The 16,549-nt window shown below is 34.4% G+C and overlaps 2 protein-coding genes across 2 annotated transcripts; both read right to left on the bottom strand.

The window, feature by feature from the left end:
• On the bottom strand, window positions 1-1,486 carry LOC113766712 (peroxidase 44-like). Its single transcript, XM_027310876.1, has 2 exons — window positions 1,292-1,486; window positions 1-792 (listed from the first exon to the last, which is right to left on the bottom strand). Exons 1-2 carry the CDS (start codon window positions 1,484-1,486, stop codon window positions 1-3), a joined length of 987 nt encoding a protein of 328 aa, XP_027166677.1.
• Window positions 1,487-8,135: 6,649 nt separating this feature from the next.
• LOC113766711 (peroxidase 44-like) lies at window positions 8,136-9,764 on the bottom strand. The gene is made up of 2 exons (XM_027310875.1): window positions 9,567-9,764; window positions 8,136-8,918 (listed from the first exon to the last, which is right to left on the bottom strand). Exons 1-2 carry the CDS (start codon window positions 9,762-9,764, stop codon window positions 8,136-8,138), a joined length of 981 nt encoding a protein of 326 aa, XP_027166676.1.
• Window positions 9,765-16,549: the final 6,785 nt, after the last annotated feature.

Genomic DNA, 16,549 nt, shown 5'->3' with positions numbered 1-16,549 from the left:
TTAGCCAGTTCTGCCCTTAGGCTTTGTTGGGTTAAAAACTCTACAATTTTTCCTAATTTCTCCAGCTCTTCCAACAAGGACTTCAACGCGTCCCATCTTGATCATAGCATTTGCAAAACTTTGTTGAAATAGGGCGTCATTGGCAGCCAATCTTGAGACCAGAGGAGCACTTAGCTTATCCAAGGCAAGTTCTTGATCGATCTGCATGATCCCTTTCCCAGACTTTATTTGATTATAGAACTGCTTATCAACAATGAAGGATGTATTCTGGTCCAAAAAAATTGTTGGATCCCTATTCAATGGCCTGGATTGTGTACCGCAGATCCTCAGGAGTCTAGCAGCCAATGCAGGGTCCATAGTAGGATCAGGTTTCCCTCTGCCCTGAAAATCAAAGAGCCGGTCTCGGAAGAAACCGCAATGTGCAACTCCAACTGTATGTGCACCCAAAAGGACCACCATGTCATTGAGTGTTAGCCCTTTGGCGGTGAAGAATTGTGCTGCATCTGATATGGAAAGGCTAGGTCCTGGCAGATTTACTTCGGAGGAGTCGGAAACTTGCCCGTCTCGCCTGCCTGTTGGCACATTATAAGCAGGGCCACCGGCTAATGCGACTGCATCGCGGGTTGCTAATGTTATGATATCGGCACAGGAGACAGATGAAGGGCAAGCAGCCTCTAGATTTCTCTTGGCTTCGTCAATTAGCTCAAATCCTCTTACGGTTAGGTTTGGTCCGGCATCTTTCTCCGATGACTTGGACTTGGTGGAATCTATCAATATTGATGCATCACAACCCTGCATCCAATATGAAATGTGAATTCGCGTTGAAAATGTCCTGCATGTACAGCTACCTGCCATCTATTACTTAATTTCCTTTAATTGTGTGCCCATCAAAAACCTTGTAAAAACTTCATTGTGGCATAAAGTTGCAAAAAAGAAAATAATAATAAAAATAGATTTTGATGGATAAAATTCCAGTTGCCTAACCAAAAAAAAAAGAAGAAAAGATTACCATGCAAAATGACTATATCCGAAAAGGGTCCAAGGAAATTCCTCTTGAAATAGTTGGAAATCCCTCAAGTTCCATTTGTTATATCTTGTATAAATAACCAAAAAAAAGGGGCTAAACGTATGGATAAATTTTTTATACTTTGGCAGTGTAGATTCTAACTGGTATAAATGCATGTCACATATGTAAAATTTATTAAACTAATGTGTCTTACATTTAGACCCGTCAATATATTCTATATGCTAACATAATAGAAAAGATTAACCATAAATGTATGCTACTTACCCTAACAAAGCAGTCATGAAAGTGCATTCGGAGCAAAGCAGCTGTTATTGAACGATCCGTGCGAAACCGTTTTTGCACAACTTGTTTAACAATCGACTCTGCTCGTGGACATGAAGAACTATAGAAACCAACTCGAAGCTGGGCAGAGGAGAGCTCAAAAATAGTAAAAGAGAGTAAAAAAAAGATGATCTTCATCTCCATTACGTTTAACCAAACTGAACAAGCTTAGCCAATTTTGAGGATGCAAAATGTCCAAATCCATTGAGGGGTATATATAGTGCATATGGATTGAGAAAATAGACATGGGTAGACGTTAGCCACCAATGCATATTGTCAAACTACGTGAAGGATCGTTGATTTTCAAGCATAGTTTAGCTGCTTACTTTTCTAAAGGATACTTACCTCACAAACGCGTAAGGACAGAATTTTTACAATACTTCATATAACCAAATTGTAGTCTGTGAAAGCAAATTGCTGACTTCTTATAAAATACTACTAGTTGTTTTGGCGATGATATGGAGCCGATCAATATTATAAGTGCATTTGGTCAAGAACAGCTTGCCAAATTCGTTGTGGCCATCAAATCATGATCTGGCTGAGTTAATTCCTAAAGTTAATTGGTGATGGTCTGAAATAGATTTCCCTGATTCTTTAGTTATAGAAGTTGATTTCCTTTTAACTTTTTACACAGTCCATAGTGAATATTTCCCAAGACACTAAGAAAAATGTGTTGAACTATCCTGGAATATTGTGGAATGGCCAGCTAAAAAAAGCAAGTCTTGATTGTTTTTAGAATAAAACTCCGTCTCTGATATATAAAATGAAGGTAATCACCCAATATATTTGTGTGCGTACACACACACACAGAGCAAAACAGAGACACTTCCCAGCTGTTTGAAGATTGTGTGATATGAGACACAATTATTTTGCTTTTTCCATCTAATTACATGAACAAATTCACACTTGCAAAGATCATCAGCCTTCAATCAATCACATTTGCCAATAATCTTCAAACCAGGAATAAAGTAGGTTGATTATAAAGGAATAATCCGGTAGGAGGTTTTAATTTAAACAAAAAGGCACTCGAGTACCACTTCGTAGTTGTGATATATAATTTATCAAATTAGAGACAGAATCATCAATCAAAAGGATTTTGGGTATCTGATTTCTCAGCTGTATTCGATAATTGATTTGGTCCAACTTTAGATGACAACGTTAATTGTGCAACCATGAGACCAAAGCTGGACGTGTACTTTTTTACCCGACAAAAGGTTACTTTAGTTTTTTGTAGTGTAAAACATATTATTGAATTTGTCTACCCTGTTTCGTGTGTCATCTTATTGACCTTCTAAATAGATTTGCTACAAGCTATGTTTTGCTTTTTCACTTGTACAATAATGTTTTGCTACAAGCTATGATTTGTTAATAACATTGTATATACACTATCACACGATTAGATACATGATATATGTGTAAAAATTAAATTTTAAAATTAAATTTAAATCAATTGTTATTCATCAAAAAATAACTCACAACTATGACTTTCCTTTTTATCCTTTTAAGAACTTCTTCGCAACTTCCTTCTGTGAATAAGCTTACAAAATGTTCAAGCAAATGAAACTTGAATAGTCTTCTGTACTTTCAATGTTCTAAATTTGCATATTGGAAATGATTGACCCGATAAAAAATGCAGGAACAAGCTTGCAAATTAATTATCCCATCGTACCGTAGTTGAGCTTGCGCCAACTGTTTCGGTTGACCCTCTTATTTTATTCGGTTTCAGAATTGGTACTTGTTTTTTTTTGTCTTTATATAGTTATCCACTTCGTCAAACAACAGAATAATCCACCCAGAGGATGTGTTAGATTGTTCAACTTGGAATTACGTAAAGAATAAACTGACAAATCACTTCTTCTACCAAACTGAGATGGTGGATTCCATAAGTGGTTCAAGGCATAATATAAGTAAAGGTTCTTTGATACTATTTTAAATTTGTCAATCTCTCATATATGTAATTTCTAGGCAAAGTTAGACAAATTGTAAAGGAGGTTTCGGAATTTATAAGCAAGGTCCAAGTTTGGCAAAATTCATAAATGGGAAATAGGCACTCTTTATGGAGTTAGATTTACATTATATTTGTTGCTAAATATGGATGCATGTGCAAGTCAGCCCATACAAAGTGAAAGAATATATGAGAATATTTGCTTCACCACCAAATGAAGTAGGATATATTAAGGGGATAATTTCAGAAACCTCCCTTGAGGTTTTTGACAATTTCATTTAGCTCTCTCGAAATTTTAAAAATTATTGTAAACTTTATATGCAATCAAATATTGTAAACAAATGTCAAACTAGTGATTTTGTTGATGAGTTAACTTTATATGCAATCAAATATTTTTGCTAATCTTTTTTTCTATTTTTTGTTATTACAATTAATAATAAATAAAAAAGAAATAGCCCGAAACCACTACTAAATTATGATAATCCCACTACTTGAAAAATTCATAAACTCTAAAATGAATTATTTCAATATTTTCTTTTTTACCTTATAAATCCAAATCTATAATAAAACACCATTAAAAGTATCTTATCATAGTGATAAAATTATTATTATAGTCATTTATCAAATAGTATGTATGGACATGAAGAATTTGGCACATTTTTCTTATAATTATACTAGATAATCTTATAATTGTATGAGAAAGTAAATTAAAACTCATTATACAAGGGCATTTTTGGATATTCATTTAAAAATTTGACCAAGTCAATATTATTTTAAGATTTTGTTACTAAAACTATCAAATTAAAGAAGGCAGGTGTATTTTTCCGAATTTTAGGGGAGTTCAGTGAAATTTTCAGAAACCTTCCAAATTATCCCTATATAAAGAGTCAAAAATCTTCCCTTTATCTCCCACCACCTTCGCCAAATCCGAAAACCCCTAAATATGAATTCCCAAATCCCACACGTAAATCTCCAAACGTCGCAGCTAAATCTCTAATCTCCGATGCCGTCATCTAAAGTTTACTGTGCATATCCTGAGATTTGGAGAGGGTGAAGATATGATATGAAAATCATCACGCACAATCACTACCATCCTAGCAGTATCTCTTTGGAGAGCACACAGATGAATCCAGCGTTATATCTACTATCTAATGGCTTCCACAATCATCCATGGCATCTTTCAATGACAGCATGCAAGAATCCAGCGTTATCATGTATAAATTTATTGACTTCCACAATTTATATCTCAAATTACCCAAGGTTCATTAAGTAAAATTTCACCGTCATGTGTAGGGTATGATTTAATATGAAATCCTTTACTCCAAATTATGGGACAGACACTTCTAAGAATCCATTTAATCATATGCACAAGATGTAATATTGATGTAACCATGCGCCAATTGGTTCTGGGTATGTGCACACATACAAATATGAAAAATATACATACCACTTAACCATGCAATCATGTGTAAGAAAAGAGTCAAGTGAATGATTTTTTTTTTTTTTTTTACTGCTATAATTCTACCTTCATTGCCTTTTGGTGAATCCAAAATTGTCAAAAGGTAATTATGAAAGATACAACTTATCCTGACGATGACTAATATGCTTCCAGTTCAATGGTTACGAAAACATGGTTAGGAGTACATAAGTGTATCTCTATTTGGACATAACTAGTATCTGACCAACCACAAAAAAAAAAAAAAAAAGAGCTGCAGGCCATAATCCTCAAATTGTCAACCTCTTTTCAGTACTCCAGAAAACTTGCAAATGAAGCAAAGCCCACTCTTTACTCCTGCTCCATTTCTTCAGGACCATCATTCTTATTTTCAGATTTAGCCTTTCCAGGTTGATCATTGGTTTTTTCTTCACTATCAGTAACCATTTTGTCCTCTCTGGCATTTTCACTTTTACCTGCATCATCAATCTCTCCAATGTTTAAATCAGCAGGAAGTTCGCCAGTTTTCAGTGCCTGTTCAAGCCTTGCCACCTCTTCCAGAGTTTGGGAATTCACAATTGCGGCCTTAATAGCTAAAATTTGTTCTTGTGTAGGAGCAACTGCTTTAGGTGCTTGCTCCTCCTTTGGAACCTCTGGGGTGCTATTCTATGCATGTGCATTGCATAATTAATATTGTTTTACCATATTTTTCTCTCACTTATTTTAGAGTATGAAATACGTGTCAACTCTAAAGTAATTAATTATTTTTCTTATTATTGAAATGTAACTCTTAATGAATAAATATTTTTTTCCCGCTCAATGAATAAATATTTGATACACCAATTTAAGATCTTTCCACTTAGTATATATTAAGATTTCTGGAGTTATATTTCAACAAATGGTGATTAATAAGATAACTCTTCTACTATTAGAGGTGATGAATCCTTGTAAATTATTTACTTTCTTTCCATGTTGCATGTTATATCCAATATCTAATGACATGATTACCCATTTATACAGAAAATTAAAGTATAACAATTCATATTCAACATATTATGATAATTTTAAGTAAGAGGATCACCTATACATACGCTATATTGAGATTTATTATTGACATACAAATAGTTATCCATGTGATAATCTCTTAGTAGATCTATCCAGTAAACTTGATTATAATATCAAGAACTCACACAACTAAATTTGATATCTCTATAACATTGGTAAGTAAGAGCAACTATTTCCTTTAAAAAGAAGAAACAAAGTATGTGCTATGCTATCAGTATTAATAGTATCTTATCTATTAATACTACGATTAGAGATTATTAAGAATAAATCCTAGTTAATGTTTCTCATTATTGTAACATTTTATGACTGCATTAAGTTAGGTATTATTTACTTTAAGGACTTTGTATAATTAATCACATAAAAAAACAATTAGTAAGATAAAAATACCATTTATGAAAATATAAATTGTTAAACTACAATGATAAACCCTAATTTTAGGGCATACACACTAACAGTAGTTGCATTCTATTAGAAACCTTAAAACACCTACACCCCATCCGGGGTCGCACTAGTTCCCATTTCACTCCATTTCTAGATAAAAGGCTCATTTTAAACTTTTTTACACTAAAGTGCTACATACTTCCATCGCACTTGTAACTTGTTTACACCATATTTCAACCCATGTACATTCGAGAGCAAGCTTATATGAAATGGAGGCTCTGTTTGGATGAGCAAATTTTTCAAAAAATGTTTTTGTATTTGAAGTATACAGTAACACTTCAAATACAACTTTAAAAACACACATAATTTCAAATACATTTAAAAATAAATAAATAAAATAAACAACAAATTTATATCATCGTTCTTTTTTCACCCATCACCTCCACCCACCACCCACCACCCACCACCCACCGCCACCCACCAACGCCACCACTTCTCCCCTCCTCCCTCCTCCCTCCACCTCCGTCACCGCCGCCACCGCACTGCCATCCCTCCTCTCTTCTCTCTTCCCATTTTCTCCCTCTTCCTGCCTCTCCCTCTCCTTCCTCCTTCCTCATTCCTCTTCCTCCCTCCCCCGCTGCCCCTCCCCTCCCCTCAATTTCCACAAATTCACGCACAAAAGTAGAAGCAAAAGAAAGTATGAGGCTCAGATCTGTCATAATAGATGGACAAGGAGAAAGTGCACCGCCATGGCTGCAAAATCTGGTTGCATGAAGGAAGGGAAAATCCATATTAGCTTTTTCCCAATTCTGCCTTCCGGTTGCCCTATCAAGCTTTGGGCCACTTTTTCTCAATGCCCCAAAATTCAGTGCTCAGACAAATCATCAATCATCACGGCCTCAAATTCAATACCCTTTTTCGTTTCTTGGTAGGTGTAGTGCATTAATCCTCAAGGTTAAATATACAGAATCAAAACAGAAAGACGACAGACATTGATGTCAAAATATGTGAAAGCAAAATGATCGTACTAGCTAGTATTTCCGTTGGAGTATGCTCGGCTGTTGGTATCGTGGCGGGACTGGAAAAGAAAATCATGGGCTCTACGGAGAGAAGCAACCACCCTTAAGATGGTGATGGTGATGGTATGGTTGCGGTGGTAGTGGAGGAGGGGAGTAAGTTTCTTTTATTTTAAAAATATCACATTAAATTTGTAAATTTCAAAAAAAATCAAAATATATTCTCAAAAACATCCTAAAAATACTCTAAAAAACATTTAATCATCTACAGTAAAATTTTTTTACATACACAACTATAATAAAATTTTTGAAAAACAGTTTAAAAAATAACTAATCCAAATGGAACTGGAGCTGTTAGACCCCATCCACCTCTTAAACTGTTACCACATGCTCCCGTCCGACGAATGCTTTTGGACAAGTGAAGTGCTTCAATTTTAGCATTGGGGGCATGTTCTTTCAAACCTATTTCTTACTATAAGCGGATGTATTTCACTCCAAAATATTTACACTGGAAGCAAAGTGTCTTTGGAATATATTAACATGCATGGATAGCAATAAAAGTTAATTTACATATTGACGTTGAGATAAGAAAGTACTTTCCATTTTTTCATTTTTTTTGCCCTATTTAGGATCTTTTTGCCTCTCTCTCAATTTTTTCAATTATTTAAACAATATTTAAAGTTGTAAGAGTTGTGCTTGATTCTCTGACTCCCACAATACACGTAATTGTCTGCAAAATGATTGTCATAGGGTATGTACGAGATTCAAATTTTTGTAGAATAGAGGCAGGATGATAACTATATTCAATTACGTAATGAACCAAAACACTGCATGGAACATCAACGTTTTATTGTTAAAAAAAATTTGTATTTTTTTGTACACAAAGAATTAATAATTATTCATCAATCAAACATCAAGTGTGTCACTTTAGGGAGATTAGAAGTATTAGGCTCGACCACCAGGTTTGTTAAAGACTCTACAATTTTTCCTGATTTCTCCAGCATTTCCAACAAGAACTTCCACGCTTCCCATTTTCATCATAGCATTGACAAAACTCTGCTGAAAGAGGTTATTGTTGGCAGCCAATCTTGAGGCTAGAGGAGCACTTAAGCTGTCCAAAGCTAGTTCCTGATCAATCTGCAAGATCCCTCTTTTAGACCTTATCTGATTGTAGAACTGATTATCAAGTATGAAGGATGTGTTTTGATCCAAAAACACAGTTGGGTCTCTACTCAACGGCCTGGATTGTGTACCACAGGTTTTCAAGAGTGTAGCAGCCAATGCTGGTTCCATTGTGGGATCAGGCTTCCCGGTGCCCTGAAAGTTAGAAAGCCGATCCTGGAAGAAACCACAATGTGCAACTCCAACGGTGTGTGCACCCAAAAGGACTACCATGTCATTGATTGTTAGCCCTTTGGCAGTGAAGAATCGAGCTGCATCCGATATGGAAAGACTTGGTCCTGGCAAATTTACTTTGGAAGAGTCTGAAACCAGCCCATCTCGCCTACCAGTTGATACATTATATCTCGGTCCTCCGGCTAATGCTACTGCATCACGGGTTGCCAATGTTATTATATCGGCACAGGAGACAGTGGATGGGCAGGCAGCCTCAAGATTTCTCTTGGCTTCATCAATTAGCTCAAATCCTCTTACTGTTAAGTTTGGTCCGGCATCTTTCTCCGATGACCTGGTCTTGGTGGAGTCTATCAATATTGATGCATCACAACCCTGAAATTTTTGCCCAAGTATGCCAAATTTTGTCATAAGAACTTCATAAAATCCTCTCACGTATATAATAAATCGAGGTTTTGTTATATTTTTTAATGTAACTTCTTAAAAAAAATTTCTACATGGGAGGGTGGAATTTTATGAAGCGTGGAGCAGGAAAAGAGATTAGACTCTAAATCCTGTGTTTCAGTCACTAGGCCAAGACCTTTTCGACTTTTTTAATGTAACTTCTGAATAAGTGGATTACATACTGCACGCTTCTGATATAAATTTTGGATGTCTTCGGGTACTACATTCTAGTAGGAAGAAATTTGAGGCAATTGATAGATTTTTAGATGGACTATAGTTCACAAAATTTGTTATGACTTGAGTACTTCAAAACAAAGCCAAACCACAAAATTGATATGCCATTATTATATTATGCCAAACCAGAAAATTGACATGCCATTATTATATTATGCCATTATGTTATATTATAAGTCCCATTTAATTTGTTAACGGGTGATGCATAGGAACACATGAACTATGATTAGCCCCTGAACCTTGCTCCATCCAAGAATTTTTTAATACTATATGTCTTATAACTCCTTTGACTACTTAACCGCTTAAACAAGTATAAATTAGTTAAAAAAAAGATTAATTACTTACTCGGACAAAGCAATCGTGAAAATGCATGCGAAGCAAAGCAGCTGTTATTGAACTATCAGCGCTAAATTTCTTTACTACAACTTGTTGCACAATTGATTCTGCTCGTGGACATGAAGTGCTGTAAAATCCACTCTGCAGTTGAGCTGAGGCAAGGTGCAGAATGCAACCTAGGAAGATAACTTTTAGCATCATTTCCATTTTGCTTAAGCTTCTCTAGGTTTTCAGGTAATCGAGGTTAAGTATGTGAATAGTTGAGCTTTCTTATGTTATGAAGAATCACAATCCGGCTGTGGATATATATAGGTGAAATAAGTCATGGAGGAGAGGTTCGGACGTTGCATGGTCAAAATTTGTTGTCAAAAACGTGGTTTCTGACGTATCTTTTGATTGCTTTCCCTTAGAATAGTATTACCAACACATGGACGCGTAGGAAACTGAAGACGTGAATGGTCAATTCAGCTAGTTTATGACTTTAAAAGCAACTTATATAAACAATGGCACCGAATCCAATCATTTTGAAGCTATGGCATATACAGATAGGATAGTGACTATCAATCGTGTTTGGTAGAAGTAGTATTATTTAAATGGGAACGAGTCATATGAACTTTAGTTAATTAGGAACCATCAATAACCGGAGAACCTTCCACTTCTTCCTGGCACAGTTGACAAATCTTGTGAAGTATGCCAGCATTTTTAATTTCGTATTCTTTTTCTTAAAGACCAACTTGTGTTTTCAAACTAGGGAAACCTAAAAAAAAAATATAGATTTATTGAATCCCTTGCTGTAAAATATAATTGCTTAGTTATGATGACGCCTTACTCTCATGGGTAAGAGTATCTCCTATGCTTTTCTATATAACTTTCTTATAATTTTAAAAATATATAACCCCTCACAATTTGAAGTGTTAGAGTAATGGAATTTGATTTCCACAATAGAGTTGACTAAAATGTAAAAAATACGTCAATGTCAAGATGAAAATAATTCAATCACACGGACATTAAATATATATTTTGAAAATCATAAGAGAGTTGTGGCAAAAATTTTTTAAACATAGTTGGTTAAAATGTCATGCATACTACATTTATATATATTGGCTACTTTAGTCATTTTATTTTTTAAACTGGGTTAATCTTGACAATTAGATAGCAACGTTACAATATTATTTTACTATAGATGGAGTTTTAGAAAAAAATTTCTGCGATAAACACCCCTAAAACAAGTGCCAAATAGAGCCAAAAGGGGGAAAGAGCTCCAACTAGGATATTTTTTGGGAGGAGAAAACTTTCACTTGGAAACTATAACCCCATTTGGTAAATGAGTTTTTTAGATATTTGTTCAAAATTTTATTGTAACTTCCTATAGAATTTATAGAAAAACATTTTAGGGTGGGTAAAACATTTTTTCTTTGTCTTTTTCTTTTCTTTTTTTCTTTCTTTCATTTTCCTTTTCTTTCCTCTCCTCTTCTTCTCCCTCACCCCACTATTGATCTTACTCTCTCCTTACCGTCGGTCATTGGCACCGGAACCTCTGCCAAACAACAAGTGGAGGTTTCTTTTGTTTTTATTTTTTCCTCTCTCCCTCTCGTCTTCTTCCTTCTCCCTTCTCTCCTCTCCCTCCTCTTCTCCTCCTTCCTCCTCCCTCCCTCTCCTCCTCCCCTTTCCTCTCCCTCTCTCCTGCCACCTCCTTTCCCCCCTCTCCCTTCCCCTCCCACATGACCAGATCCCTCCCTCCCTGCGCCATCCTCCCTCTCTCCTTCCCACCTGACCAGATTACGCAAGGGCGAAAAGGAGGGGTGGCTTGGGGAGGGAAAGGGGGGAGGAGGTAACAGGGGAAAGAGGAAGGGAGAAAGAGTGGTAGGGAGGAGAAAGGAGGAGAGGAGAGAGAGGAGAGAAGAAAGGAAAAAAAAAAAGAGGCGGCCAGCTACGGGGCTGGTAGAGATGGTAGTTGGTGCTAGCTGATGGTAGAGGTGGTGGTGGGTTGAGGTGGGGGGAGGAAGAAGAAGAAAAGAAAGAAGAAAAATTTTTTTGTATGTTTTTGGGTATTTTGATGTGTGTATTTTAAAATTTTTTCTCAAAATTTTTGAGTTACTATATTTAAAATTGTTAAAAAACTTGTAGAAAAAAACTTGGGAAAAAACTAATTTGCCAAACAACCCATATAGGAGAGAAGAAGACTCTTAATAGAAAACCTTAGGAGAGACTTTATTGAATACAAAAAATAAATGGAGAGAGAGGAAGGACCTTAACTTTAGACCAACATTTCCCTCCCATGGAAGAAGAAAAGCTTTTTGGAAGGCTAATTAGAGAAAAGATGAAGAAACTTTGATTTGGAAAGAATGAGAGTATTAAACAAATCTTTGGCATCCATAAATTTTTTAACTTTGCCACAAACTGAAAATTCTTTCTTGTGAAAATGGGTTGTTAATTTTTTCTACTCAATTGAAAACAAATACATAATTTAGGTGTATCATCATTGCGCCATTTTACTTAAGAATTAACCTCTTCTCCTCTCCAATTTCTCTCTATTTCTTCACTCCAAAAGGCCTTCTTCATTGGGAAGGAGACTTTTGTTTCTCTTAAGGGTTCCTAATGAGAATTTTCTATATCTCCTACGAGTTCCTAGTGAGATTTTTGTGTTTTATTACTTATTTTATTGTTAGATCTAAATTTATTTCACATCTGATTATCAGATTTAGAATTTTTTTAGATCTTGGATATATCTCGATAGATTTCATCATCATTATTCAAGTTTGAAATTGTTGATTAATAGGTTTGGTGATTGCAATACGCACTAAAGGAGCTATAGCGATTTATTTCATTAGAAAAATATTTTGAAACATTTTACACTTTTCAAGTCTGTTCATAATTTTTCAAATCTATTATATCTATTAAACTGTAGATCTGTTATTTTTAATGCATTTTAACCTGCCATTAGGGCAGTAATGTAAATCAAATTGTGCTAGACGATTTTCAATAATTCGTTAATGCAATTTATTTTTATAAAAAAATCATTGTACCATTTAAATACCTATTTCAAAGATTAAATGTTATTTCTCTCTTTTTTTTTGGCAGTGCAATTTAATAAGTTTACATATAAAAGTTTGTAAAAATTGGTATAGTAGTTTAACATTTAGAACATAATAATTTTTTGAAATAAATATAAATCATTTGTAAGAAAATTCTCTATATCTCTCTATTGAATAATTCATGTGTTCCATAGGTTCACAATTATTTAAAATAGAGAACGTCCCATGTTGACACACTGGTTGAAATACTAGTAAATCTTGAGTTCAATTACTCTGGAAGTGCTAATCTTTCCAACGACCATGGTTCCAAAATTTGTTTATGGTACAACAAATAATTAAAAACAGAACTATCAATCATCCAATATTAGCAGAAATATGTGCAAAAGCAAAGCATACAATTTTAAATGGGACACTTATCCTACATGAAACTCTAAGTCGACAAGGGATGATTTCAGCATTAGTGAAACATCCCTTGTATTCTATTCAACCAAAACAAATAAGTACAACCTTAACATCTAGCATCCCAGGCACAAGTATCTAGACTATACCTGGTCGGTTTTTGTTATATTCAACAAACCCTACGAAATTTCTTTGACCAAAATGTGACGTGTCAAACGTGTAAGATTAAGCAACTATCTTTTCACTCTTTTTTTCCCTCTTTGTAGCCAAAGATTGACTTCAGAATAAAAATAGCCGTTTCTCGTTCAAGTTCAACTTGCAAGCCTGTTTCCAGTTAAGCAAAATATTACAAGCTTGAAGAAGGACAGCAGAAGAAATGGTAATCCACTTACAAGCTGTTGATTTCTATTGCCTCTTATCCGGCTGGATAAAATGACAAGTCTCCCAACAAAGTCACTGGCTCGCAAGTGGACAACGGACTCCGCTTTTCAAGCTGATGCATCCGTTTCTTATCTAAACAACGCGGTATATGTTTTATTCCTTTCTTACCTTCTTCAAGTGGGCGTCCAAAACAATGTGTAGGTTCAAGAATGGGAAAATGTTGCAAATAGTCCATCACATATCAAATTTGTATATTTTCTGGTTCCTGACTTTTAAATTGATGCAAATTTGTCCTTCAAATGTACAAAACATGTCATTTTGGTCCCCATATCCATTTTATGCGACTGAAAAAGTCACATGCCGCCATGTGATAATAGTTTTAGGCGTAAAATGAGCATCAAAAGTACCCAATTCCTATCCAGATACACCAGTTCTAAAAAAAAACTAACAACTAAAAAAAGGGTCTAACAGCTATTTTGAAATATCTAGAGTACTTTTGAAATGGGAAAATCCTAAAATCCAAAGAAGAAATCTAACAAAAAAAGAAACAATATTTGGAAAACTAAACGTTGTAATAAAAAAAATGAAATATAAATATAAATATATATGTGTGTGTGTGTGTGTGAGTGTGTTGGCATGTGACATTTTTTTTTTCTAGAAAAAAGTGCTTGAAATGGGTGTACGGACAAAAAAACATGCATTTTTTTTAATGTGAAGGACAAATTTGCTTCAATTTGGAAGTGGTGGATGGAAAAGGTACAAATGTGACATGTAAGGAACTATTTATGCAATTTTCAATTCAAATAAACCTCAACTTGTAGCATCGAACCCTCTTGAAGTTTGGAGTGATTAACAATTTGCCACCCTCATTTAGTCAAAATCAGCTATTAAATTAAAGTTAAGTTTGATGAGGGAGGATTGGGTTGGGTGACAAGGTAAGAGAAATTGTAAATAGGAGGTTCTAGATTCAAAATCTCACACTTATTGAAAAAAAAAAAGTTTCTAAAATTCTATCATTGTCAACCTTAAGAAAATAGTAATTTTTTGGAGTCAAGAAGAATACAATTTTGGGAATAGATTAGTCGACAAAAATTATGAAATTCAGTAATTAAGAAGTTTTGGAATTTCTAAAGCAATTTAATGATAAACTATAACTTTTAAAAGAAGAAATAACGCACAACTAATATTGCAGAAATATTGTGTAGCTTTGAAACTTAAAAGAAAGCATATTGCATAAGAGTTAAATAGCTAATGGTCCAAAAGTATAGTATGTGTTGCATCTGTTAGTCAGGTGATGTCGCGACTTACAAATCTAACAATATACAAGATGGAGAGTTGGCTTCTGAATAGTGTTTTTTGATTAAGCGGTTATGCTGCAATTATTGTTGGATGTGGAGGATATTTTCGTCAACTAAAAATCGTAAATTCTTTGCTTTACCTCTTTAGCCATAGACAAAATGGCTCAAAGCAAATTTACTTTCCTGGTTGGACAGCCGTCACCGCCTTGCCGTGGGATCATCTCCAACACCAAGCCACGTGCTTCCTGTGGCATTTAATCCTTGGATTGTCTTGAAGAAAAAATTGTATGACAAAATAAGTTAATAATGCACACTAATTCATGGGTTAAAAAATCTAATATCTAACAATATAAAAGGAAGAGTTGCCCAATCAACAGTTAATTTTCTGTCAAGGTTACTCTATAATTCTTAATGGATATCTGGGTTTTTTTCGTCAATTATCTTGTTTTGTTGGCCAAAAAAAATCAACACATAAGTGGATGCAGTGGTTGTCTAGCATGTTCAGTGATACCTTCTGACTGCACAATTCTCAAAAATTGAGACAGAGGGAAAATATAACAAGTCCAACATTGTCATCACAAGTAAACAAAATCGGTTGAGGTGTCATAGGTTCCGACTAAAAATGGTTTTTAATCCTACTACTTTTAAAACGTACAATCATAAGGATATATATTAGTCTATATATCCAATATTTAGTCTATATAATTATTAGAAAATTTTTAATGCCCTTATTTTTTTATTATATATTTTTCGTTCTATATCTAATACTGTAAAAGAGAGAGTTGCCCTATGAACAAAGCTTTTTTGTCAAAAGGTTATCCTGCAATTGTTATTGGATGTCCAAGATATTTTCGTCAATTGCCTGTTCTGTTTGTTAGCAGCTGGTATAGTTTTGGTGCATTTACCGGACATGTTGACTGAATTGGTAATTGATGGTATAAAAAGTGAAGCCTATGAAAGTTGGTTTTTTGTGGTTAATTATTTATTTTTGAAGTGTTCTGTAAATGCAAAATTACCTAGAAAAGAATTGATAAATTATTGTTGGCTTTAGTGACTTTAAAAATTGCCTTTATTACTATGACATGAAATAAAATATTGTTAGCTATTCTGTAAATGCACAATTATTGAGGAAACAATTAATAAATTATTGTTGGCTTGACACGAAATAAAATTGTTAAGTGTTCCGTAAATGCACAATAATTGAGGAAACAATTAATAAATTATTGTTGGCTTTAGTAACTTTAAAAAATGGGTTTTAATATTGTGACATGTGGTGATTAATTTTTAACAATGTCAAGTTCTATGGTTTAAGTGCTCAATTGATTTGCAAGGTCCCTCTTTTTTGTGTCAACAATGATTAATGCTCTTTTGGGTATGATTCACTTTACAATTTTCTAATTATCCTGATTCAAATGCAAAATAACCTTATACAATTTTCTAATTTACCCTTATGCATTCTATATATTATTGTCCTCATGCATTCTATATATTTCATAATTCTTAACCTTTAAGAAAAATGATAATTTCCTAAGCGCAGACCGTCTCACCCGTCTCACTAGTTTTAAATGAAAAGCGGGACCTAACCTATTTAGCAAGAACCGTTCCGGTTTGGCAATTTGCCGGTCCAACTTAGATGAGCCAACTAGTTTTCATAATTCATACCTGCTTTTAAATCACTTTGGGTTTGAACCTTAATCCAGCTTGAAAGACAACTAGGTTAACGATTCAACCAGTTCAACCAGGAAGTTTGAATTGAAGTTTAGAACATTGGTATAAGTTTTGCTGTTTGGGTTTTAAAAAAAAAGGTTTGTTTCCAGTACGTAAAAGTTGAGATAGTTGGTAGGCCTAGCTTTTAATTCTTCTGGAACTATCCACAATG

The sequence above is a fragment of the Coffea eugenioides genome, chromosome 3 (assembly GCF_003713205.1).
Source record: "Coffea eugenioides isolate CCC68of chromosome 3, Ceug_1.0, whole genome shotgun sequence".
Classification (NCBI taxonomy): domain Eukaryota; kingdom Viridiplantae; phylum Streptophyta; class Magnoliopsida; order Gentianales; family Rubiaceae; genus Coffea; species Coffea eugenioides.
The sequence above is the reverse complement of the archived record's forward strand: the minus strand, read 5'-3'. Positions and strand labels throughout refer to the sequence as shown.

Excerpts from the sequence above, each read along its gene's own strand:
- LOC113766712 (XM_027310876.1), bottom strand. The coding sequence starts at position 1,486 with ATGAAGATCATCTTTTTTTTACTCTCTTTTACTATTTTTGAGCTCTCC. Across the intron at positions 793-1,291 it reads TTCATGACTGCTTTGTTAGG|GGTTGTGATGCATCAATATT; the intron begins GTAAGTAGCATA and ends TATTGGATGCAG.
- LOC113766711 (XM_027310875.1), bottom strand. The coding sequence starts at position 9,764 with ATGGAAATGATGCTAAAAGTTATCTTCCTAGGTTGCATTCTGCACCTT. Across the intron at positions 8,919-9,566 it reads TTCACGATTGCTTTGTCCGA|GGTTGTGATGCATCAATATT; the intron begins GTAAGTAATTAA and ends CAAAAATTTCAG.